General features: G+C 41.7%; 1 protein-coding gene across 1 annotated transcript; it reads left to right on the top strand.

Annotated features, from left to right (window-relative positions):
* The first annotated feature begins 617 nt into the window (after window positions 1–617).
* Window positions 618–23,329, top strand: LOC144378713 (myosin-2). Its single transcript, XM_036100100.2, has 38 exons — window positions 618–830; window positions 923–1,066; window positions 1,152–1,308; window positions 2,394–2,421; window positions 2,502–2,616; window positions 2,701–2,793; window positions 3,193–3,256; window positions 3,377–3,475; window positions 4,308–4,411; window positions 4,904–5,042; window positions 5,402–5,520; window positions 5,609–5,758; window positions 6,861–7,031; window positions 7,131–7,440; window positions 8,081–8,154; window positions 8,994–9,081; window positions 9,180–9,297; window positions 10,365–10,488; window positions 10,577–10,713; window positions 12,091–12,346; window positions 13,877–14,119; window positions 14,213–14,389; window positions 14,470–14,615; window positions 14,701–14,791; window positions 14,877–15,266; window positions 16,116–16,242; window positions 16,902–17,020; window positions 17,161–17,357; window positions 18,067–18,250; window positions 18,328–18,493; window positions 18,594–18,718; window positions 18,891–19,199; window positions 19,287–19,490; window positions 20,050–20,175; window positions 20,266–20,436; window positions 20,519–20,623; window positions 20,742–20,837; window positions 23,061–23,329. The coding sequence occupies exons 1-38, from the start codon at window positions 627–629 to the stop codon at window positions 23,211–23,213; spliced, it is 5,823 nt and encodes a 1,940-aa protein (XP_035955993.1). The 5' UTR covers window positions 618–626; the 3' UTR covers window positions 23,214–23,329.
* The last annotated feature ends 1,569 nt before the right edge of the window (window positions 23,330–24,898 follow it).

Below are 24,898 nucleotides of genomic sequence, written 5' to 3'. Positions count from 1 at the left end.
AGGTAAACAAAATTATCATCCTCAAAACGCCTGACCTTGAGCACTTCTGGCTGAATATCTACAGGAGGAAATGAAGTTCTTTTGCAGTATATGACAAGAAATGGAATTTTCTTCCATTACAATAAATAGCATTTTCCATCGAGACAGGAGCCTGTACTATTTCAAACTGCTTTCTCAGTCTTCATGTAACTTTGTTCCCAAAGTATCTGTCCAGTATCTCACAGGCTGTAAATTAAGAAAGGCAGATATTGTAATCCCTCTTCTATGAGGGAGGCACTGTAGCTTGAAAAGATCAAGGGTCACCAGCTCCTCGGCAGCACGCGGAGACCACACCCAGCTCCCTGATTAGAATGCTAGTCTCGGAGGTTGAAAGAAAACAGTGCATGTCAAGCCCTGAGTACAGTGTTTGTTACACACTGACCCTTGATGCATCTGAGACCTTGGGATTATGTTTGTTTCAGTAATTACAGCATGGTGCACAGGGGGCCTGCCTGGTGAAATTTCCAAATAGTGGAGTTTCCATGAACTATCACCACCAATATATAGAGATATACTGATACACATGACAGTCCACATCTCTAATGTGAAATGCCTCATCTCCTTTAGGACCTCTGAGTTCAGCAGCCATGAGTTCAGACCAGGAAATGGCCGTTTTTGGGGAGGCAGCTCCGTACCTCCGAAAGTCTGAAAAGGAGCGCATTGAGGCCCAGAATAGGCCCTTTGATGCCAAGACATCTGTCTTTGTGGCGGAGCCCAAAGAATCCTTTGTGAAAGGGACCATCCAGAGCAGAGAAGGAGGGAAAGTGACGGTGAAGACCGAAGCTGGAGCGGTGAGTAGAGTCCCTGGAGCCGGCCACATTTTATCAATTCTTGTGTTCCCATCTCTCAGTTGACATGAGCCGTTATCTTCCCTGTTGACCAGACTCTGACAGTGAAAGATGATCAAGTCTTCCCCATGAACCCTCCCAAATTTGACAAGATCGAAGACATGGCCATGATGACCCATCTGCACGAGCCTGGAGTGCTGTACAACCTCAAAGAGCGTTACGCAGCCTGGATGATCTACGTGAGCGCCCTTCAGCATCTCCCTATTCCGTCCATCTCTCTGAGTAAAGACAAGATCCACATGTCACATTTTCTGGTTTTCTCAGACCTACTCGGGCCTCTTCTGCGTCACCGTGAACCCCTACAAGTGGCTGCCGGTGTACAACCCCGAGGTGGTGGGTGCCTACCGAGGCAAGAAGCGCCAGGAGGCCCCGCCCCACATCTTCTCCATCTCCGACAACGCCTATCAGTTCATGCTGACAGGTGAGTTAAATGTTTTGTGTGTGCGTAATCTTTTTGGAACCATAGGAGAAAGAGACCCTAATTGTCTCAACACGCTCTTTGAGCCCTTCTGTTAGGCTGGTGTATTGGCGAGGGAGGTGGTCCAGGAAGGAGGGGGTGTAAAAGATGACTTGCAATCCTTACCATCACACAATTGCTCATGGTCTCTTCAACTTTTAAATGTCAATAGGGGTTGGCCATAGTTAGAGAATTTACTTTTGAATGACTCAGAAACTAAAAAAGCTTGAGCAAAAATTATAAACACTGTTTATGTGTATGCACACACACAATCACACATACAAACTGTGCTTCCACTGCCAAGAGCCAAAAACCAGAAGAGTAAAATCTGCCCCTGTGGTCTTATCCTCAACATCAGAAACTATGACCAACGAACGCCCTCTCTATATTAGGGAGGGCATAAATGCTATTGCCCTTTGCCCTGAGCCAACCTCCACACGCTCCAGATTTTAAGGTGTATTTGGTATTAAAACAGCCATACCATGAATCTTCTTCCTAGAATACTGCCTCAGCCAGCCCAGTCTAAGCTAGTTGGGGAAAGGACTTAGAGAATTCGTCTTCAGAGAAAGTAAAACAGTAAAACCAACCTTTTCCCCAAACTATGACTAAAGCCGTGATTACTTAAAAAGCTACCACCTGTACTATATTTACCCCATCCCACATGCTAAAATACCTATTTTTCATGACTTCTTACACCTACAATAAATATTCACTATTCACTACTGGAATTGTCATCTAAACCCGATCGAAGGCTCAAGTCCACTTTTGATATGTCCTTAGTGACAGAATATTACAAAGAAAAGGTCTGCTGCTTTGTTCCAGTGTTCTGTTTAAATGGATGCAAGTGTGCTGAAGTCAGGGGTGTGGTGTGGGGAGGTAGTGGGGGACATGGAAGGAGCACTGGAAAAGACTGGTGGTCGAGGGCCCATGAAGCCCTAGGGTTTGCAAAGTCCAGTCTGAAAAATACTAAATTTATCCCATTTTACTTTACTATTTACAAATATACCAAAAAAAACCAGTATTAAATGTTTATGATTTCTCTTTTGTAGACCGAGAGAATCAGTCAATCCTGATCACGTAAGTAAATTTTATGCTTTCTTATGGCTGCGATAGTTGCCACGTCTGGAACCTCATCTCACTTAGTTTTTATTTGACAGCGGAGAATCTGGTGCAGGGAAGACCGTGAACACCAAGCGTGTCATCCAGTACTTTGCAACAATTGCAGTCACTGGGGAGAAGAAGAAGGAGGATGCTACCTCTGGCAAAATGCAGGTGGGTCTGGGGCCAGACTCAAGACTCTTGGGGCTCTGAGGAATTCTGGAGCCCCAGAGGTGAGGACCGCTCTTGCCTTTGCAGGGGACCCTTGAAGATCAAATCATCAGCGCCAACCCCCTACTGGAGGCCTTTGGCAACGCCAAGACCGTGAGGAATGACAACTCCTCTCGCTTTGTAAGTTGCAGACACTGGTATGGACACTGTTCACTGATCAAGGTGTATGGGTTGTTTGTGAATATACTCTCTGAATCTTTTCGTTCACATTATACCGCATCGGGCTCTCTCCTTTCCCTCTGAGCATGTAATAATATGGATCCGAGTCCCATCTAAAAAGATATGTGACCCTATATCTGAGTTATTTCTCATTTGTCATTACCTACGATTATTTATAATATGAAAATCAAAGATAAAATTCTTTTACCTAAAAAAATAGGAGATACACCTTTTCTGCCTCATACAAATAGCCTCTGGATTTATTTAATATCAACCCATTAGGCAGTCCAAGTATTTTGAGTTTCTCAAAGATTTGATATGATTTGAAAACCAAGTAGTAATATTAGTTCTCCTTTCAAGGGTAAATTCATCAGAATCCACTTTGGCACCACAGGGAAGCTGGCTTCTGCTGATATTGAAACATGTGAGTGCTTGGATCTCATTTATAGTCATTTCTGTTTCCTATAACTTATAAAGTCAACCCAAAGTAAAATCTGCAACCCACGTGAATTTTTACATTGTTCTGTTCATTGTTTCCTTCCAGATCTGCTAGAGAAGTCTAGAGTTACTTTCCAGCTTAAGGCGGAAAGGAGCTATCATATTTTTTACCAGATCACATCGAACAAGAAACCAGAACTAATTGGTAAGAAATGTCATAATCCCTTTCCAGAATGATTACACCAGCACCTCTCCGTGCATGGTCCAGCCTAGTATTCCATGACTGAATTTTGTCAGGTTTACCACCTTGATTTCAAAAGTAGCTTCGTAAGTTTATGTGTGCTTATTATAGAAATCAAAAATGAAAACTGAAGATAACAGCTTCAAATCCTATCACTATGAAATAACCACTGTGAACACTTGGGTGAATATCATTCTACTCATTTTCTGTACTTATACTCATACTTATGATAACTGGAATCATACTTCAATGTTCCTCTGTGATGTACTTTTTTCATTGAGGATTAATGTATCGTGGTTTTTTCCATGTCACCAACCATAGCTCCACATTATTATTTCTAACGGTTGCATCGTGTTATATTCTAGAGATAAGCTTAATTTATTTAACCATACTTTTTTTTTTTAAGATTTTATTTATTTATTTGAAGAGAGAGACACAGCGAGAGAGGGCACACAAGCAGGGGGAGTGGCAGAGGGAGAAGCAGGCTTCCCGCGGAGCAGGGAGCCCGATGCGGGGCTCGATCCCAGGACCCTGGGATCATGACCTGAGCCGAAGGCAGACGCTTAACGACTGAGCCACTCAGGCGCCCCTTAACCATACTTTTTAAAGAATATTTAGGTTGTTTCCAATCCTGGATTTTAAATAGCACTGTACTGATCATTCTTGTAAATATAACTTTTCCCAGTATGTGATAATCTTCTTCGGCTTCATAAAGTGTCTTAGAATTTGTCTAGCCATCTCTTGTTTTAATGAAGGGGATAATTCTGCTTACCTTTTCTCTGTTTCATGTACTTAGAAATGCTTCTGATCACCACCAACCCATATGACTACCCATTTGTCAGTCAAGGGGAGATCAGTGTGGCTAGCATTGATGATCAAGAAGAGCTGATGGCAACAGATGTAAGTGCAACACAAGAATGATGATGTTGGGTTAGAACAATGGTCCCTCCAGATAAATATTCAGTTTCTAGTAGAAATAGCAAGAGAGGATTCAAAGATGAGCACAGATATGCCACCTAGAGTCAGGCAAAAAAGAAGAAGATGTGTCCTACAACACTTGACTTTCCCTTACAATCTTTCAAAGGTCTATCATTTCTGAATTTATCTAAACTTTTTTGTAATCTACGTGAATGAGATCCATACTACTTCTCAAAATAACAAGTTCCTTAAGTTTACTATCTTGTTCTCTATCTTAAGTTTACTTTTTCAATCTTAGGGGGTCTGTACCTATAGTTCTAATGCTCAGTGCTGGCCTCTAAAGAGTTCCTTGCACCCCCATCAGCAAAGATAGTTTCCTCAGTTTGACCAACATATCAGGAATCAGAATGTGAATGATGAATAGTAAATGTATGGATCATAACATAACAGTTATCCTCTTGGTTATATTGGCAGAGTGCTATTGATATTTTGGGCTTCACTAATGAAGAGAAAGTCTCCATCTACAAGCTCACAGGGGCTGTGATGCATTACGGGAACTTGAAGTTCAAGCAGAAGCAGCGGGAGGAGCAGGCCGAGCCAGATGGCACCGAAGGTACCAACTAAGTCATCCCTGACTTTTTGTTTGTTTGAAAATCACATTCTTAACTTGTTACTTGAGTTTTTCTAGGAAGACAAAGTCATTTTTAAGAATTGAGTTTTAAAGTATACCCAGATAATATACTATGTGAAGCATCATATTAGTTAGATGTTTCCTATCATCTATGAAGTTCTTTAGGGCACACTACCCATAATGAAAATCGTGAACTTAGTGGGAAAAAAAAGGGGGAAAGAATGCTCAAAGAGATATTCTGAAAACACTGCACAAAATGTCTGTAGCTTAAAAAAATTTTTTTTGAGAAAATGGGTTGCTCTGGGCCATAATAACATTGCTTTATCCTTTCTTCCTTTCAGTTGCTGACAAGGCAGCCTATCTCCAGAGCCTGAACTCTGCTGACCTGCTCAAAGCCCTCTGCTACCCCAGGGTCAAGGTTGGCAATGAGTATGTCACCAAAGGCCAGACTGTAGAGCAGGTAGGTGCATAATTCAAATTCACTGGCAGGAATCAAGCATTTTTACAGTCCTCTGATAACCTCAAGAGATATATTTTTGTTTTTCAAGGTGACCAACGCTGTGGGCGCTCTGGCCAAAGCCATCTACGAGAAGATGTTCCTGTGGATGGTCACCCGCATCAACCAGCAGCTGGACACCAAGCAGCCCAGACAGTACTTCATCGGGGTCTTGGACATCGCCGGCTTTGAGATCTTTGATGTGAGTTGGTAGCTGGTTGGTAAGGGGATTTTACAGTAAGGTAATAGAAACATCAATAAGAAGAAATCTGTGAATATTATAACCTTCTCTCACTACTCCCAAAAAGTTATGCTGAAACTTAAAAGAGAATGATGGAGTAACTACTAAGCATTTATCGCAGTGGCAGTCCCCACTCTATGAGAAATCATGTACTTGATGAGCACTCTGACTTGCTACATATGGGACCCAAAGGGAGTTAAGAGCTAGCTTAGTGTCCGGCGGGTGGGGGGGCCCTCTAAAAATCCCACAGCACCAAATGAAGTTAACATAAAAATATCAAAGTAATCCTGTGAAACATACAGCATATTCTGAATATATGGTGGGGCAGTCATTCAAAAACACTTAGACAAGAAGAGCAAAGATTAGTAATTTATAAAGTCAGCATTTATTCTCATTAATGAGATGAGATAAAAATCCCATTTGATGAAATACAGTTTTCCTGCTTATAGCTTTAAGTTTATCTTTTTCTTTCTAATTATAAAAGCAAAACTTGGACATTGCAGGAAATACGCAAAATCAAGGGAAAGAGTTCCCTGTTAATTCCACTATTTATATCAAGCTAATGTTAACATTTTGGAGTTTGGCTTGTGTTTTTAACACAAGTGTGTTATCACACTGTATATGATATTTGGTATCTTGATTTTGTTTTCATTTCACGCTGAAGAACAACAGTGTCAATTATTGTCCACTTATAAAGCTGACACTGGTGATTTCCATACTACAGAGACCCCTCCCAGCCAGCTCCTAATGGGTTGCCCATTAGCTCTTAATTGAGTCCATGGAAAATGGAAAAGATAATGGAATAAACATGAAATGATGAAGTAGGAACTCAGAAAAATCCCTGAGTAAGCTTAAGCCAGTGCAGGGAAAGAGCATTAATACGATCTAGGATTCTGTAATAAAATGGCAACAGAGAAAACAGTAGATTTCATAGTGCTCCCCCCTCATGATTTTGATATCTGTAATCTAAAGGCTATTCAACATATATTTTTAAATTAAGAAGTCCTACATTTACAAATGCTCAATTTGCTCAAGAGAAAAGTGAACACATGTATTTATTTAGTTCAACAGCCTGGAGCAGCTGTGCATCAACTTCACCAACGAGAAGCTGCAACAGTTCTTCAACCACCACATGTTCGTGCTGGAGCAGGAGGAGTACAAGAAGGAGGGCATCGAGTGGGAGTTCATCGACTTCGGGATGGACCTAGCTGCCTGCATCGAGCTCATCGAGAAGGTATCCTGATCTGTCCACTCAGTAACATCTTCTCATAAACTCTGGCTCATCCTACAGCTCATATTTACCCTATACGCATTTTGTTTTGCTTTAATCCAGCCCATGGGCATCTTCTCTATCCTGGAAGAGGAGTGCATGTTCCCCAAGGCCACAGACACCTCCTTCAAGAACAAGCTATATGAACAGCATCTTGGGAAGTCGGCCAACTTCCAGAAGCCCAAGGCTGTCAAAGGCAAGCCTGAGGCGCACTTCTCTCTGATCCACTATGCCGGCATCGTGGACTACAACATTGGTGGCTGGCTAGACAAGAACAAGGACCCCCTGAACGAGACCGTGGTCGGGCTGTACCAGAAGTCTGCAATGAAAACTCTAGCTAACCTCTTCTCTGGGGCTCAAACTGCCGAAGCAGGTAACACTCAAAAAATCTAACACTTTCTCTAGGTATTCCAAAAAGTGCTGTTAGATCGAGGCTGATCTCATAACCCTGCCAGAAGGATTGCAGGGCCAGATCCATTGTTTTTCCAAGTTTTGACTAAGTAGGCTGCATTGCAATTATACATTTGTGTCTCACTCTGGCACTGACAGAGGCCTGCCTTACTGCAAAGGGTCAGAGAGGAACTGTTACGACCTCAACGAATGAAAGGCCTCAGCCTCTATGATTCTCTCCTACTCTTTCCTCCACATCTGCTGGATATTGAGTATCTGGGGATATTTAAGGCAATGGAGTGACAAACTTCTGCCTATCTAGACTAGTTTCTATTGATGATTTTTGAAGTTATTTTGTCCCCACATGTCCTAACATTAAGGATCCATTTTTATACAGTGAAGTGAATGCCCTTCACTTCATCTTCTAATGGAGAAAAAAATCACAGAAAAGTGGATACAAGCTTAGTTGACAGCTAAGAGTCATTTGGCTCCAACAGAGAGGCCAGTAGTGTCCAAAAACTGCTCCATCAGATGCGTGCAGAAACTGGCAATAAATAAGCAAGAAATAGCTTTGTCAGTTCAAAACTATACTTGAATGACACCTTTTCTTATTTGCTCTCCAGAGGCGAGTGGTGGTGCCAAGAAAGGTGGCAAGAAGAAGGGCTCTTCTTTCCAGACAGTGTCTGCCCTTTTCAGAGTAAGGAAGAAACTGTTTTTGACACTCCCCACTTACTTTAGGAATTTGTTTTTAAAAGGACAGAGTTCTTTCCACAAGTCATTGAGGAAAAAGACTGACATTGATTAATGATATCTGTTAATCTAGTTTTAGAGAGAAAACATTTAAGTTACTCAGAAATTGTTAGCTCATCTTTCATGTCGAGCCACATAATGTCAAATATTTTACAGGAAATTTTATAAAACTGAATATTCTACCATTCATAGTCTAGTCTTGTCATAAAACTAAGCAATGAGTGACACAGTACTCAGAGAAATTAAATTAACAGTAAAGCTAATGAAAATCTAGCAGCTAGCCTATAAGGAACTTAATACGGTATCCTTGTCCTTAATCCAGTCAGTCCCCAATTATAGCTGGTAAGATTGTTCCCCTTTAGATAACATTTATGCCCTGAGAGTTAATTGGGTTGGAAAGGGGAGCTATGTTTATGAGAAAAAGCTCCAGTGTGGTGCAGGCTTGCATGTCCTCATTGGAGAACCATGGAGTTGGGTAGAAGAAAGTGTGGCCATCCTGTATAAGAAGGCAATAGCCTTGTGAGTGTATGTGGGAGGCCATGCACCAGGGAGGAAGTAGGACCTGTGTCAGGCTGCTTCTCATGTGTAACTCCTGCCAACTCAAGTGGAGAAAGAGGTAATGAGGAGAAATCTGCCTCTCTGGAGAAGGATAGCAAGGTATTACCTTACATGGAAATGGGCCATACTGGTCATTCAACTCAGCCATAAACTGAGTTTATAGACATCACCAAATGCCCACAACCATGGCTAAAGTCAGAGATAACGGGCTTTTTCCTGACTTCACAGGAGAATTTGAACAAACTGATGACCAACCTCAGGAGTACCCATCCTCATTTTGTGCGCTGTATCATCCCCAATGAAACAAAAACTCCCGGTAAGAAGCTCTAGAGTGAAGGCACAAAGCACGACTGCCATACCTCTTTTAAAAAAACAGCAACAATTCTGCAGTGTAATCCAAATGTATACTTTTAGGGGCCATGGAGCATGAACTTGTCCTGCACCAGCTGCGGTGTAACGGTGTGCTGGAAGGGATCCGCATCTGCAGGAAGGGGTTCCCAAGCAGGATCCTTTATGCAGATTTCAAACAGAGGTCAGACTCTCTGAATTATGGTACATCTTGAAATTTAGTATAAATATATTTACTGCAAGCAAAATAATTTACTGAAAAAAATATGCCTCTATTCATGTTTAATTTGCCACAAAGAGTGAAAAATCATAAGCCTCAAAAACACCTTTAAAATATAGATATACCACCTATTTTGTACTCCAGACTTTTCGTGGGCTTTACTGAGCTCCCGGCTTAGCCCATAGATATACACATTAACTTCAGTGATTAGGAGAACTACCATTTTTTCATGTGTAATATGTAAGTACTAGCAATACCTCCTCTTATAGATGAATAAACTGAGGCTCAAGAGATTAAGCTACCTGCCCAAAGTCACATGGGTGTTGGTGGCTAGGTTAGGAACTCTCCCAGGCAGGTACGGAGCTCCCAGTGAGTCATTTTCTATCACTTCCTTTGTCTCCCTCCCTCACTCACTGGTTTCCCAGGGTTTCCAGAACCCCGTCACATACCAGCTCCTGAGCAACTCTTTCTCCTCCCTAGATAAGTCCATCTTGGGAATCAAATAGGAGGCAAAGGGACAAAGGGCTGGCGGCAGCTCCAGGGAGCTGGCCTCTCCTAAGGCTGGGTCTGGTGGAGTGGGCAGAGACCTTCAGTGTGCAGAACCCAAAGTACCATTACGCATGAATTTGGGTGATCAGAACAGTTCCTCCTACCTGAACTGAACCTTCCTACCAGATTCCTCACTAAAAATTTGCTTTCTGGGACTCAGGATCATAAAAAGCAAATGAATCTAGCCAGGAAAACATGTCACATTTTATTGGTCATCTACATCTTAACATGAACAAGATCATGGGATGCTTTCCTGAGAATAAGGTCTGATGAGGCAGAAAGGAAATTCTGCACCTGTGCAGGAGGGTGGAATGGAATGAAAACTGTTGATGACCTGACCATCTATGTATACAAAGTCCTTCCTGCAAACAAAGAAAGATACTTTTCTTTAAAGCTCTGATTCTCTAAATAGGTCATTTAATGTTTATCTACTATTAGTGTCATCATAAACCAATTTAAAAAAACTATATTTACTTAAACAGATACAAGGTATTAAATGCAAGTGCTATCCCCGAAGGACAGTTCATTGACAGCAAGAAGGCTTCTGAGAAGCTCCTTGGGTCCATCGACATTGACCACACCCAGTATAAATTTGGTCACACCAAGGTAATGGTCTCTAAAGCCTACCTGATGCTATCTGTGTCCCTTTGAAGTTTATGTATAGTGTCTGATCCGCAACTCCTCCCATGCACAGGTCTTTTTCAAAGCTGGTCTTCTGGGGCTCCTAGAGGAGATGCGAGATGACAAGTTGGCCCAGCTGATTACTAGAACCCAGGCCAGGTGCAGAGGGTTCTTGGCAAGAGTGGAGTACCAGAAGATGGTGGAGAGAAGGTATAAACATAAATTTTTTATTTATTCCCATCTTTCTGCTTCAGAAACACATTTGAGTTGGCTTAAGATCCAGATGTGATAAGGCCACAAACATAAGCAAGAATAAATAAAGAGTCCTATACTGAAGTGGGGATATACATATACCAGAAAACTGAAGGTACGGATCATCACCATGAAACATATTCTGAGTGTTCAGGTTAAAGAGAGAGAGAGTGAGTATAAAGCATGGGCAGTTCTTATCTCACAAGAGAAAATACAGGAGTATAAAAATATACCAGTGTGAATTTAGTGGGTAGATCATTAAATTAGATACACTGAACTGAACAGCAGACAGTATTTTCAACAGTGATTTTATACAAGATGCAGAAACAACTTCTTCCATCTGATCATTTCTATTATCAAGCTATTATGATGTAAAATATTAAGGGCATTTATCTGTGAAAGATTTTTTTCAGTAAGTTAATACAGTGTCACCAAGGTACGTAGCTTTCTGGTGATCTGATTTGATGCAGGGACAGAGTTCTAGTCTAAAGATCCAGGTGTCTCAAACTGCAGAATGCATGTGAATGGGAACCATGGTGAGAAATGCATTTTATATAGGCATATACACATTCGTGTGTGTGTGTGTATAAGTATATATGTAATTTACATCAAACAAATTTTATTTCTATCACCTACAGTTATGTTAATATTTTCTATTGTATTCTATTTTATTAAAAATAGTAAGTTTGGTCATAACCCACTATATAGATACTTGGGCAGTTAATTGCCTATATAGGAGGGTAATTAATTTTTTAAATAAATTAGATTTTTTAAATGTGATAATATTACAGATTAGAATGCGAAATTCACACAACACATAAAATGTAAAACGAGAGCTTTTTACAGAAATTCTGTCTTTAATGAGTCCCTTTGTTTGGTGTCCTCATCCCTCAGGGGTCTTGAAAGTGATTTTCACCACTGCTCTTAGTGGTGTTCCAGAAGGAAAGCTTGAGAAGCACTGATGTACAGCAGTAGTTCTCAAAGGGTGGTCCTTAGACCTACATCATCAGCATCTCTTGCAAACTTGTTACAAATGCACATTTTAGACCACATCTCAGATCTTCTGATGGAATCTCTGGGGATAAGGTTCAGGAACTAGCATTTTAACAAGTCCTTCATGATTCTTACGCACACCAAAAGTTTGAGAGGCACTTATGTAGAGAAATGAGTGATTAACGAGTCCTTGACCATCATCCCAAAATAGAATTTCTTCCATCTGTGCTTTTGAAGGTAGGAGAGGTACACGGTGGGGGCAGAACCTCCAACTCTCATTGCCAAGACTTCACCTCATTTCTTCACCCACACAATATCAAATTTGCATCAATTAAATTTCAGGGAGTCCATCTTCTGCATCCAGTACAACATCCGTGCCTTCATGAACGTCAAGCACTGGCCCTGGATGAAACTCTTCTTCAAGATCAAGCCTCTCCTCAAGAGCGCAGAGACCGAGAAGGAGATGGCCACCATGAAGGAAGAGTTTCAGAAAACCAAAGATGAGCTCGCCAAGTCAGAGGCAAAAAGGAAGGAACTGGAGGAAAAAATGGTCACTCTCTTGAAAGAGAAAAATGACCTGCAGCTCCAAGTTCAGGCTGTAAGTAGGGAGTCATGGTGGGTGCTGCTCATCAGGATGCAAGTGCTAGAACTCTGGCCACTAGCGGCAGTGAGCTGGGTAGTCAGTGTGGGGACACTCACCGGAAGGAGAAGGTCAAAGCATTCTGATGGTTCTAGTATAGTCCATATATCCCTTCATCGCCCAAACCAGGACTGGGGCAATAAGGTAGAACCGACCACTGTCATCCGTTCTCCACTATTTCATCAAACTACAGGACTTATGACTTCCCTTTGAAGTCAGTCTTTGAAAGTGATTTTCACATAAAACTATCCCAAATGAAATATTAAGGGGAGGATAGCATGAAGAGATTTATTTTTTTTTTTAATCTCCAAAACTTCCTTAAACTTCTCGATGTCCAGGAGTTTTAAATCATGATATGTATAGCTGACAGATGTCAGTGCTCTCCATCACATTTTACAGAATTATTGTTACTGACCTCCAAAATTCAGATTCACTCTTTCCAATCCATGTGCACAGTCAGTGCCTCATGGCACCCGGACCGCTGCCTTGGCACCCCGGATGCTCTGCCTGCCCCCAGCTCTCCCCTCCAGCCAGCCTGCTCGTTGCTCACTCCTGCACCAGTCATTTGAGAACTGCCTCCATCAACTCTGAAATGTAATTTATAAGACTGTCTTTCATTTGGAGTGAACTGCATTGGTCCCGTATCATCTACTCATCGCAAAATCATATATTTCTCCTGTTGATTAAAATTAGTTTCTTCTGTCAAGTTTGGGCAATGTAATAACTCTTTCTTCTAGATTACAGAAGGAAAAAGAGCTGTTTTTCTGACCCAGCCCCTTCAAATCTATCCAGTATGTTCTTCTGCTGTCCCTGGAGAATTACTTAGAATCTGTCCTACACCACTATATTCACTACATGAGCACACATAGCACATTTTACACTTTTATGTATTCAAAGGCTGGTATGGAGGCTCACTGATGAATGTATTTATCAGTTTCTTGCTCATATCTTGTCCACTCCCAACCCTCTTAATTGGAAACATAGCAGGTTGCCAGGAATTTCTTGATTACTTTATGCCTCAACTTGAATGTCGAAAAACATCATGATCACAATCATCCTCCAGTACTACAAAGAGAAGCAGTTCATTAGCAGCTGCTGAATTCCCTACTGGAATGCCTTCTCTCCTCCTGCTCCATTCCCCCCAGTGACTTGATTTTTACAAAATGATATCCTGCCCACCTCTCAAGGTATAGCTCAAATGTCACTTTATTCAGGAAACCACCTCTAATAGAACTTCTCTGATCTCTTCTGTCACAAACTGCTTTCTGCATTCATGATAGCTTTTGGGGGGTAGGCTTTCTAATCTACTAGAAATATACTATTCTGAAGGAACAGGACATTTGGTTTTCCCACAATGTATCCTGGATTGCACACAGGAGGTGGTTCATAAAATCTAAATCCAAAGGACCAACAGCAGAGATTGACATTGTTATCATTTTTAAATATTTCATTCTTTCTTTCCAATTTTGATTTTTTTTCCAACTCAAGGAAGCTGAAGGCTTGGCTGATGCAGAGGAAAGATGTGACCAGCTGATCAAAACCAAAATCCAACTGGAGGCCAAGATCAAGGAGGTGACTGAGAGGGCAGAGGATGAGGAGGAGATCAACGCCGAGCTGACGGCCAAGAAGAGGAAACTGGAGGACGAGTGTTCAGAGCTCAAGAAAGACATTGATGACCTTGAGCTGACCCTGGCCAAGGTTGAAAAGGAGAAGCATGCCACGGAGAACAAGGTAGGAATCATATTCTGTTCTACCATATAGAGGTTCTGCCACCCTATTAAGCTGCTTTAGAGCAGATATCATTTCTCTTTTTAATTTTTCAAGGTGAAAAACCTCACGGAAGAGATGGCAGGCCTGGACGAAACCATTGCAAAGCTGACCAAGGAGAAGAAGGCCCTCCAAGAGGCCCACCAGCAGACCCTGGATGATCTGCAGGCAGAAGAGGACAAAGTCAACACCCTGACCAAGGCTAAAATCAAGCTAGAGCAACAAGTGGATGATGTAAGTCCAGGATTATCGAAGAAATTCTTTTCTTCAAAAGGAAGCTAAGCATTCCTTTAGACTAAACTATTTATATTTAGCTTGAAGGGTCCTTGGAGCAAGAAAAGAAGCTTCGCATGGACCTAGAAAGGGCTAAGAGGAAACTTGAAGGTGACCTCAAGTTGGCCCAAGAATCCATAATGGACATTGAAAATGAAAAACAACAACTTGATGAAAAGCTCAAAAAGTAAGTGTGAAAGAATTGCTTATGACCTTGCTTTCTAATGGGTGGATATACACTCAATTGTTATTTTTTGCTACTTTCCAAAAAGGAAAGAGTTTGAAATGAGTAATCTGCAAAGCAAGATTGAAGACGAGCAAGCACTTGGCATTCAGCTGCAGAAGAAGATCAAAGAGCTGCAAGTACGTTCAGATTTCTATCAGTCTGGCTCAGAGAGGCATAGTTATGACACAGAGAAGCTAAGTGTGTGCTTTCCACCACCCCCAGGCCCGCATTGAGGAGCTGGAGGAGGAAATCGAGGCAGAGCGGGCCTCCCGGGCCAAAGCAGAGAAGCAGCGCTCTGACCTCTCCCGGGAACTGGAAGAGATCAGCGAGCGCCTGGAGGAAGCCGGCGGGGCCACTTCCGCCCAGATCGAGATGAACAAGAAGCGCGAGGCTGAGTTCCAGAAAATGCGCAGGGACCTGGAGGAGGCCACCCTGCAGCACGAAGCCACGGCGGCCACCCTGAGGAAGAAGCACGCGGACAGCGTGGCCGAGCTCGGGGAGCAGATAGACAACCTGCAGAGGGTCAAGCAGAAGCTGGAGAAGGAGAAGAGCGAGATGAAGATGGAGATCGATGACCTCACCAGTAATGTAGAAACAGTCTCTAAAGCCAAGGTACCAGAGCCTGGAAAATTGTTATTAGTGACAATGATCCTTTACGTACACATCATAGTTTGCACAGGGTACTTTACACACATTATGTCATTTGTTTTTTTTACAATAATCTAGGAGATAAGAAAGATACTAGCATTTGTATTATTTCCACTTAACATATGAAGAAACTGAAATACAAAGAAGTTAAGTGCACTGGCCCCATCACACCATGAACAAATGACAAGACCAGCTTCTTTTTTTTTTTTTAAGATTTTATTTATTTGAGAGAGAGAGAGAGGGAGAGCTCAGAGGGAAGAGTGAGAGGGAGAAGCAGGCTTCCCGCTGAGCAGGGAACCCAATGTGGGACTCAATCCCAGGACCCTGAGATCATGACCTGAGCTGAAGGCAGATGCTTAATGGACTGAGCCACCCAGGCGCCCCAGGACCAGCTTTTGAACAAAGGCCACCTGCATTCTCTCAGGCTCCAGTTGGAGAACTAGGTCTCCAATATTCTCAATTATCCAATAAGCCAAGTTTCATCGTACAGAAAGGCAATCAAGTATTTATAAACATGCTTTTAGAAAAATATACCATACAATTCTTACAACATCTTAAATTTTAGAACATCGTCTTTAATTTTTTTTTTTTTTGTATTAATAGGGCACGGAACTGCACAGTTAGCTCTTTAAAAATCCCAACATGTATTTTCAGCTGAGGACAGCAATCAAAATATAAAGAAAAAAATTTTTATGTATCGCAATTACATATAAGAGAATTTGACTTTATGCCAAAAGTATTTATTAATATTTATTTATTTTTAAAATTATATTAAAATATCTTTGTTTCCTTCTTTTATTTTTTCTCACACAGGGAAATCTAGAGAAAATGTGCCGCACTCTGGAGGACCAAGTGAGTGAGCTGAAATCAAAGGAGGAGGAACAACAGCGGCTGATCAATGACCTGACGACCCAGAAAGGACGCTTGCAGACCGAATCTGGTAACTGTCCTCTTCTGGGCATTAAGAATGGAGATGATGTGGTTGAAAACAACGGATTTGGTAATGTGAGAGCCTAATAAACACAGCTAAGAACACGTGCGATTTACTGAACAGCTCAGACTTTCAACTTACTTGCAAGGTCACTTGGGGACAAAGTTGGAGATAAAGACTTCGACAGGACTGGATCAAGCTCTGCTCCAGAAAAGCCTAGAGTAGTTGGCCACGCTGAAAGGATGCTTGGGATTAGGAGTCACTCTGGCTGGGTCCAGGACTCCTGTTGCAGACCGAGCTTCTGTCTCTATACATCAAATGAACCAAATACCTGAAAGGGGAATGGATAACCCTGTCTCTCAAAAGATCGATGAACCTCAAAAGACCAATGTAGAGTTCAGTAACCAGGCTCCCATAACCAGGTTTTGCACACTATCATACACCCAGAAAGAATTAGTTATGGAGAGAACAAAAAGGATTTCAGCTGTATTTATTCATTCAGATTCATATGTAAGTTTTACCATAAAAATCAGAAATTTGACATTTAGAGAATTCAATCTTTTGAGTACTCAGTGGAGGAGAGTTAAGAGTTAACACTTATTTCTACTTTGGGCTTGCAAAATTGTTTCTTCACTTTAAAAAACGGTGCCATTTCTTTCATCTATCAGGTGAATTTTCACGACAGCTAGATGAGAAAGAAGCTCTGGTGTCTCAGCTATCAAGGGGCAAACAAGCATTTACACAACAAACCGAGGAATTAAAGAGGCAGCTGGAAGAAGAGATAAAGGTAAATAATAATATTGTCAGACTCACTGTTTTTTGTATGACCTAACCCTAACTGGAGTCCATTTACACCAACTTTCAAAGGGTTTTGAAACTCAGTTATTAAACATATGCAGTAAAATGAAGGTGTAACTATCTCCACAGGCCAAGAACGCCCTGGCCCACGCCCTGCAGTCCTCCCGCCACGACTGTGACCTGCTGCGGGAACAGTATGAGGAGGAGCAGGAATCCAAGGCCGAGCTGCAGAGGGCGCTGTCCAAGGCCAACAGCGAGGTGGCCCAGTGGAGGACCAAATACGAGACAGACGCCATCCAGCGCACAGAGGAGCTGGAGGAGGCCAAGTACGTGTGCAGATATGAGAGAATGTGCAGAAAACTTTGCATGTTGAATCAGAAAGGTAACGCCCTTCAGTGAATTAGCCTATAGACGTTCATTAATTAGCTCCTCTTGGCCAGGCACTATCAAGCCCTGGGAATAAGACATGAGTAAAACAAACATGATACCTGCCTTCCTATGCTGAAATCTACTTAAGGAAATGAGTAACAAATAATTATCCAGATAGCTAAGCCTTACTGCTGTTTGTCAGGCACAACAAGCTCACTGCTGCTTCAAGATTCTGCACTTGCTGGTCCCTCCGTCTGAAATACTCTCCCTGAGATCTCCCTCTGGCTCACTCTGACTCTTTGATTTGACGCAAATGCTACCTCCTCGGAGGGGGCTTTCCTGAATATCTAGAATAGCTGCGCACCCCTTACTCTATTTCACTTTTCTTCATTGCATTTATATCTGCAATATGTTATTATGCATTTTCTCACCAGCCTATTATTTCTCTCTTGTCCTCATTTGGAAGCTTCATGAGTCAGGGCCCTTTTTTCTGCCTTGCTCACTGCTGTGTATCCAGTGTCTGGTTCATAAAAGGAGCTCATCAGTGTCTGTTGAATAGATGAATGGATATTTTTCATATGAAGTTTCCAATACTTCTCAGCGTGGCAATAGCTCCTAATTCTTGTTCTGGTTCACTCCTCTCTACAAACATATATAATCTTCAAGGAAGAAGCTGGCCCAGAGGCTGCAGGCGGCCGAGGAGCACGTAGAAGCCGTGAACGCCAAATGTGCTTCCCTCGAGAAGACAAAGCAGCGGCTCCAGAATGAGGTGGAGGACCTCATGCTGGACGTGGAGAGAACCAACGCGGCCTGCGCCGCCCTGGACAAGAAGCAGAGGAACTTCGACAAGGTAACTCGTGCAGCAGCCTCTGCTTTCCACCGTCTTCCTCTGTCCTTCACAACAGGTAACCCCTCTCGGTTTTTCAGATCCTGGCAGAGTGGAAACAGAAGTATGAGGAAACCCAGGCTGAGCTTGAGGCCTCTCAGAAGGAGGCCCGCTCTCTCGGCACTGAGCTGTTCAAGATGAAGAATGCCTACGAGGAATCCTTGGATCAGCTGGAAACTTTGAAACGAGAGAACAAAAACTTGCAGCGTGAGGCCCTTTCACTTGCAGTAATATTCATGCCTTGGGAATGGTTCCCTTAGGTCCTCTGTCTGATCAAATCTCTACTTGTCTTTTACCCAAACAACAGAGGAGATTTCTGACCTCACAGAGCAGATTGCAGAAGGAGGGAAACATATCCATGAACTGGAGAAGATAAAGAAACAAGTGGAACAAGAGAAGTGTGAACTTCAGGCTGCTTTAGAGGAAGCAGAGGTATAGGTCCAACTGTGCATTATAAACAAATCAGGTCAGAAAAGACTTTGGCCCATCCACATAGATCGAATAAAAAAAATAAACAGCACAAAATTAATGGAAGGAAAGGTATGCAGAAAAACTTCAGAATGCTTCTGTTCCCCGCTAATGTCACCCCTTGCTGTCATTAAAGGCATCTCTTGAACATGAAGAGGGAAAGATCCTGCGCATCCAGCTGGAGTTGAACCAGGTCAAGTCTGAGGTCGACAGGAAAATTGCTGAGAAGGATGAGGAAATTGACCAGCTGAAGAGAAACCACATCAGAGTGGTGGAGTCGATGCAGACCATGCTGGATGCTGAGATCAGGAGCAGGAATGATGCCATCAGGCTCAAGAAGAAGATGGAAGGAGACCTCAATGAGATGGAAATCCAGCTGAACCATGCCAACCGCATGGCCGCAGAGGCCCTGAGGAACTACAGGAACACCCAAGGCATCCTCAAAGTAAGTGGGTTCAAAAGACGGCCCCAAAGTGGCTGGGGTGATTGCAGCCCTGAGAACGAGGTGTCTCAATGATCGTTCATTCCACAGGACACCCAGCTACATCTGGATGATGCTCTCCGGGGCCAGGAGGACCTGAAGGAACAGCTGGCCATGGTGGAGCGCAGAGCCAACCTGCTGCAGGCCGAGATCGAGGAGCTGCGGGCCACTCTGGAGCAGACGGAGAGGAGCAGGAAAATCGCAGAACAGGAGCTCCTGGATGCCAGTGAGAGGGTCCAGCTCCTGCACACCCAGGTGGGGTTTGGCACAAAGAACTTACCTTCAATAAATGCTTATGTGTCCCAAACAATGTAAGCTTAAGTGTTTTATATAACAGCCGGGTTTTATACTTCTACCAAGTTTTCACTGTATATTGAGAGATCTTTTATTGTTTTATTTTACATAAATTATTGATTCACTTCCTAAAATATTCTAAAGCTGCCCATATTCTCTTGTGTTTGTATCTTTATTGACCCTTGTTATCAATATTGGCATCTTTATTTTGGAGAAATGGAATATTTGAACATCTGTTATAATTTTGTCCCTATGAATGGTCTCATTGGTAAACGGCAGTTACAAAATTTACAGCTATTTGGTCTAATTATGGACTACATACTTGGAAGATGCTGAATATTCTACAACATTTTTATTTTATTTACTATATACTATATAGTACTATATATGTACTATATAACACACTAATATTGAAGGGCATCTGACTTGTAAATTTTTATCTGAAATTATTTTTAAAAATAGCTAGCAATAAGTACTTTGGTAACATGATAAAAAAAAACTGTAACTTATTTTTAAACAGAATACCAGCCTGATCAACACCAAGAAGAAGTTGGAAACAGACATTTCCCAAATGCAAGGAGAAATGGAGGACATTATCCAGGAAGCCCGCAACGCAGAGGAGAAGGCCAAGAAGGCCATCACTGATGTGAGCAGAGGGCAAAATGGTCCTGGTCAAACTTGAATCCTGATGTGCTAGCTCAGCTCTCTCAACTGGTTTTGTTTTACTGCTCATCAGGCAGCCATGATGGCCGAGGAGCTGAAGAAGGAGCAGGACACCAGCGCCCACCTGGAGCGGATGAAAAAGAACATGGAGCAGACCGTGAAGGACCTGCAGCACCGTCTGGACGAGGCTGAGCAGCTGGCCCTGAAGGGCGGGAAGAAGCAGATCCAGAAATTGGAGGCCAGGGTGGGTCTCTCAATCTCTGTCTACTTCCATTTCCTCCCAGTGCCTTATTAGTTCAAAGTTCTTAAAACCTACTTATTTGCAGGTACGTGAGCTGGAAGGAGAGGTTGAGAGTGAGCAAAAGCGTAATGTGGAAGCTGTGAAAGGTCTGCGCAAACACGAGAGAAGAGTGAAGGAACTCACTTACCAGGTACAACAATGATTTTTATCAGCCAAGTGCTCCCCATACATACGTGAAACACTCATATAAATGAAACAACAGTCAAGTGCTTTTGAAGTAAGGCCCTGTGGTTTTCATTACCTTTCAGACAGAAGAAGATCGGAAAAATATTCTCAGACTTCAGGATTTGGTAGATAAACTTCAGGCCAAAGTGAAATCTTACAAGAGACAAGCTGAGGAGGCTGTAAGTATCCTTAAGATGAAAGGGAAGACAGAAGTCCCTTGTTAAGAAAAGCTAATGAACAAATAATTAGACTTACCCCTCCTTGTAGTAAATAAGCCATTTGCTTCTTAGAAGACTGTACTTCTTAAAAACATTTGCACATTTTTGTACTTATTGCTTATTATTTGTAATATTAATAGCTTGATTTTAAAAGTAAATTTTCAATCCTCAAAGAAACCTCAAAAAATTTCAAAGCAGAAATAATGAAGGCCACATTCTCTAGCCATAGTGTGATAAAATTATAAAGTGGTTAGAAATATAAACACAAATTCCCAAATGCTTAAATGTTAAAAAACTAACTTTCCTAAATAATTCTTGGGTTAAATTGGAAAGAAAAAAACTACTGAATAATTATTAATTATAAGTAAAATTTCAAGGAAGATGCTACTTTTACAAACCTAAAGAGTGTAGTCAAAGCTGTCCTTGGAGGACAATTCATTACTTTATGAATCAAAATTTTTAAAAAATTGACAGTCCAATAAAGAAATTAAAAATAATAATGAAAAAAGTACTGTTAAAGATAAAGGTAGAAATTGATAAATTAAAGTATAATATTTTCTACTATGATAATTTTAAGTAATATCTGATAACTTCTGGGGAGTTAATAAAATAAATACACTTATAACTAGTTTAATCAAGGAAAAAGAGAAAGAAAATACAAACTCACATTAGAAATGAGAAAGGGGGGTTGCCAGGAGGGCTCAGTCAGAAGAGCATGCGACTTTTTTTTAAGATTTTATTTATTTGTAAAAGAGAGAGAGTGAGAGCATGAGCAGGGGGAGGAGCAGAGGGGGAGGGAGAGGGAGAGGGAAAGACTCTCCAGCAGACTCCGTGCTGAGTGTGGGAGCCCAATCCCATGACCCTGAGATCATGATCTGAGCCAAAACCAAGAGTCAGTCACTTAACCGACTACGGCACCCAGGGGCCCCAAGGATGCGACTCTTGAGCTCAGGGTCATGAGTTCAAGCCCCCATTGGGCACAGAGATCAGGAAAGGAAGGAAGGAAAGGAAAGAAAAGAAAGGAAGGGAACGGAAGGGAAGGGAAGGAAGAGAGAAAGGGGACAAACCATACAAGTAGGAAATTATTTTTTAATGTAAAATATAAATCTGTCAACGAAGTTAAAATCTTTGAGATTGATGATTTTTTTATAGAAGGTCATAAATTACTAAGTTGGCTAAATAACTTATTTGAGAATTACTTCTGAAAAAGGACTCGGGTCCAGACAGGTCTTTCAAAATTTCAAGTAACAGATAATCCCTGAGCTATGTAAGCCATTCCAGAGCATGGGAAAAGATGGAAAGCTTTCCAAATCATTTTAAGAAGCTCATGTAACCCTCATACCAAAACGTGTCCAAGAGAGAAGGCGGGGGGGGAGGATGGAACTAAAGGCAGTTTTACTCATGAGTGTAATTCCAGCAAAGATAAATAACTAAGTCGCTGAAACCCTTTATTAAGGGGATTGTCTATCAGTGATTAAGCAGGTTAATTCCTTCAATGTAAGGATTACTTAATATTAGGGAATTTGTCAGTAGAATCATTACATCCAAAACAGGAGAAAAATGATTGTTTTGAAATGTTCCAAAATGATATATAAAATTCAACATTTATTTCGATTTAAAGAGACCTTTAAGAAATTCATCCTTAATATGATATAGAATATCTATTTAAGCCCACTGTCATCTTCTAGCAAACATTAACAAGAAGGAAGATTTCAAGAGTACTCTTGCCTTTTTTTAAAAAAAAATTTTTATTTATTTGAGAGAGTGAGAGCGATCACAAGCAGGGGGGAAGGGTAGAGGGAGAAGCAGACTCCCCACTGAGCAGGGAGCCCAATGTGGGACTTGCCTGGGATCATGACCTGAGCGGAAGGCAGACGCTTAACCAACTGAGTCATCCAGGTGCCCTGTACTCTTGCCATCTCTGCTCTTATATTTTTTTCTTGCTTTACTTAATAGGTTTTCGTTGAAAAAATAGGTATGCAATTATTTATGGGACACCAAGCCCCAAATAAATCATAATGTTCACTTCAATGATAACCAAAATCCAGGAGGTGGTAAGACAACAGTGTTCCCTGCTGGGTATTTTAAGTTCTCCACAGATACCAAGTCCTTTCTTCCCTTAAGCCAACAGAACCTAGAAAGATGCACAGTATAGGTTCCTTACAATTCCATTTTTATTCTCAGGAGGAACAATCCAACACAAATCTATCCAAATTCCGCAAGCTCCAGCACGAGCTGGAGGAGGCCGAGGAACGGGCTGACATTGCTGAGTCCCAGGTCAACAAGCTGCGGGTGAAGAGCCGAGAGGTTCACACAAAAGTCATAAGTGAAGAGTGAGCATGTCCGGATGCTATGGAATGACTGAAGAGAAGCACAAAATGTGAAGCCTTTGGTCATTTCCCTCTGTAATTATTGTCCATTCTACCCTATTGCAAAGGAAATAAAGAGCATAGGGTATTTTGCAAACAACATCCTTAGGCTGGTCCTTCTTAAAGCGGTGACAAAGCTAGAATAAGCATAAGGCTATCAAACAATTACACTCAACCTGCCACTAAGAAGTAGTACTCACTTTTATTTTAAGTCTACAGGAATACTTTAAGACTATAAAACTGTTGCCTATCAGGGAAGTCTGTTCTGGAAGAACTCTGCAAGTCACCTTTTATTTCTTTCTAACCTCTCCTTAATACCAGGATATAATGGGATCCTAGAAAGCTCCTGATCCCCCCGACATGAACCTAATTTTCCAGGTCTATGCAAAGAATGGCACTGGCTATATTCTCAAATAGGGGATTCAGATTACACTATATCATTACTTCTCCTTGATGTTATCAAGAATACAAATCCTAAGTATTATTAATAGCCCATAAAGACTTTCATCATGAATATCCATATACTGTATATTCAGAGAACGCACACCAGGTAATGGGTACGACATGAGTGAGATGTGACCCTTCTCCCTATGAAAGCTACAAGGTGGTTCTCAAGTCTGGGGCCAAGGGAATATTATTTTATATATTATAATGTAATATCAGTAAGTTATTTATTAGCCTATGTTTCCAGACTTGATGGCTCCCTTTATAATCATGTGAAGGGCCAAAATAAATTATCAGAAGTGTCCATAAAATATGAGTCCTAAAATAGACAATTTGGGTGTAAATTCAACACACATAACCATCGGTATAACTTTGGTGCAAAACGCAGAAATAGTAGCAATCTGAATTACTCAGAGAAGTTTTCCTAGATGATCAAGATTTTTTAAACTGGATTCCGTTGAGACACATAGCCCAAAGTATAACCTTCCTGGACAGCATAAAGGAAAAGCTAAGTGGTAACTACCCATATGAATGGAAAGCAAGAGTATATGGGTTTAAATTGCACCGTGGGAGAATCAGACATGTGGGAACAGCTTAGCAGGTAATTAGGATTCCCATTGTCCCACTGACCCAAGGAAGGGTGTGGGATCGCCCTTCTTCCTTCTTTGGCCCATCTTTCACTTTGTTCCACATCACCTATAAATGCTGAAGTGCCTTATAATTTGGCAGTAATAAGCAAAACACAATGTCTTATAACAAGCTTACTGCAAAACCTATCCAGCACGGGTCAAAAGGAGGTCTTAAAATTCCTATCAAATCCTACTGAGAACATTATGAAAATGTTCTCTCTTCCTGAGAAGCATTGCCCACATTTTTCAGATGCCTGCTAAAAAAAAAAATGGATGTGGGGGGAAAAAAAAAACAATAACAACACGGATATGTAAAGAAGTAAAAATGCTATACCTGTGGCCACAAATCGGGTTGAGGGTTGGCTAGGAAGGCTCCCATCAGATGCATGTCTCCTGGAAGACCCTTCCTGATGGCTTTAATCTACTCCAGGTAGAAGATTGGTAGCAGCAAGCACACTGGGCTGCCATGCCAATCAAGTGCCCAGGGTCTAGGCTGCTGTGTGATTTGTGGTCACTCTCTTCTATTCTTTGGATCTCAGCTGTTTTCTTAGTCAAATGAGGAATATGGGTTAGATGGTCC

The sequence above is a fragment of the Halichoerus grypus genome, chromosome 2 (assembly GCF_964656455.1).
Source record: "Halichoerus grypus chromosome 2, mHalGry1.hap1.1, whole genome shotgun sequence".
NCBI classification, from domain to species: Eukaryota; Metazoa; Chordata; class Mammalia; order Carnivora; family Phocidae; genus Halichoerus; species Halichoerus grypus.
Note: the sequence above shows the minus strand (reverse complement) of the source record. Positions and strands in the feature narration are given on the sequence as shown.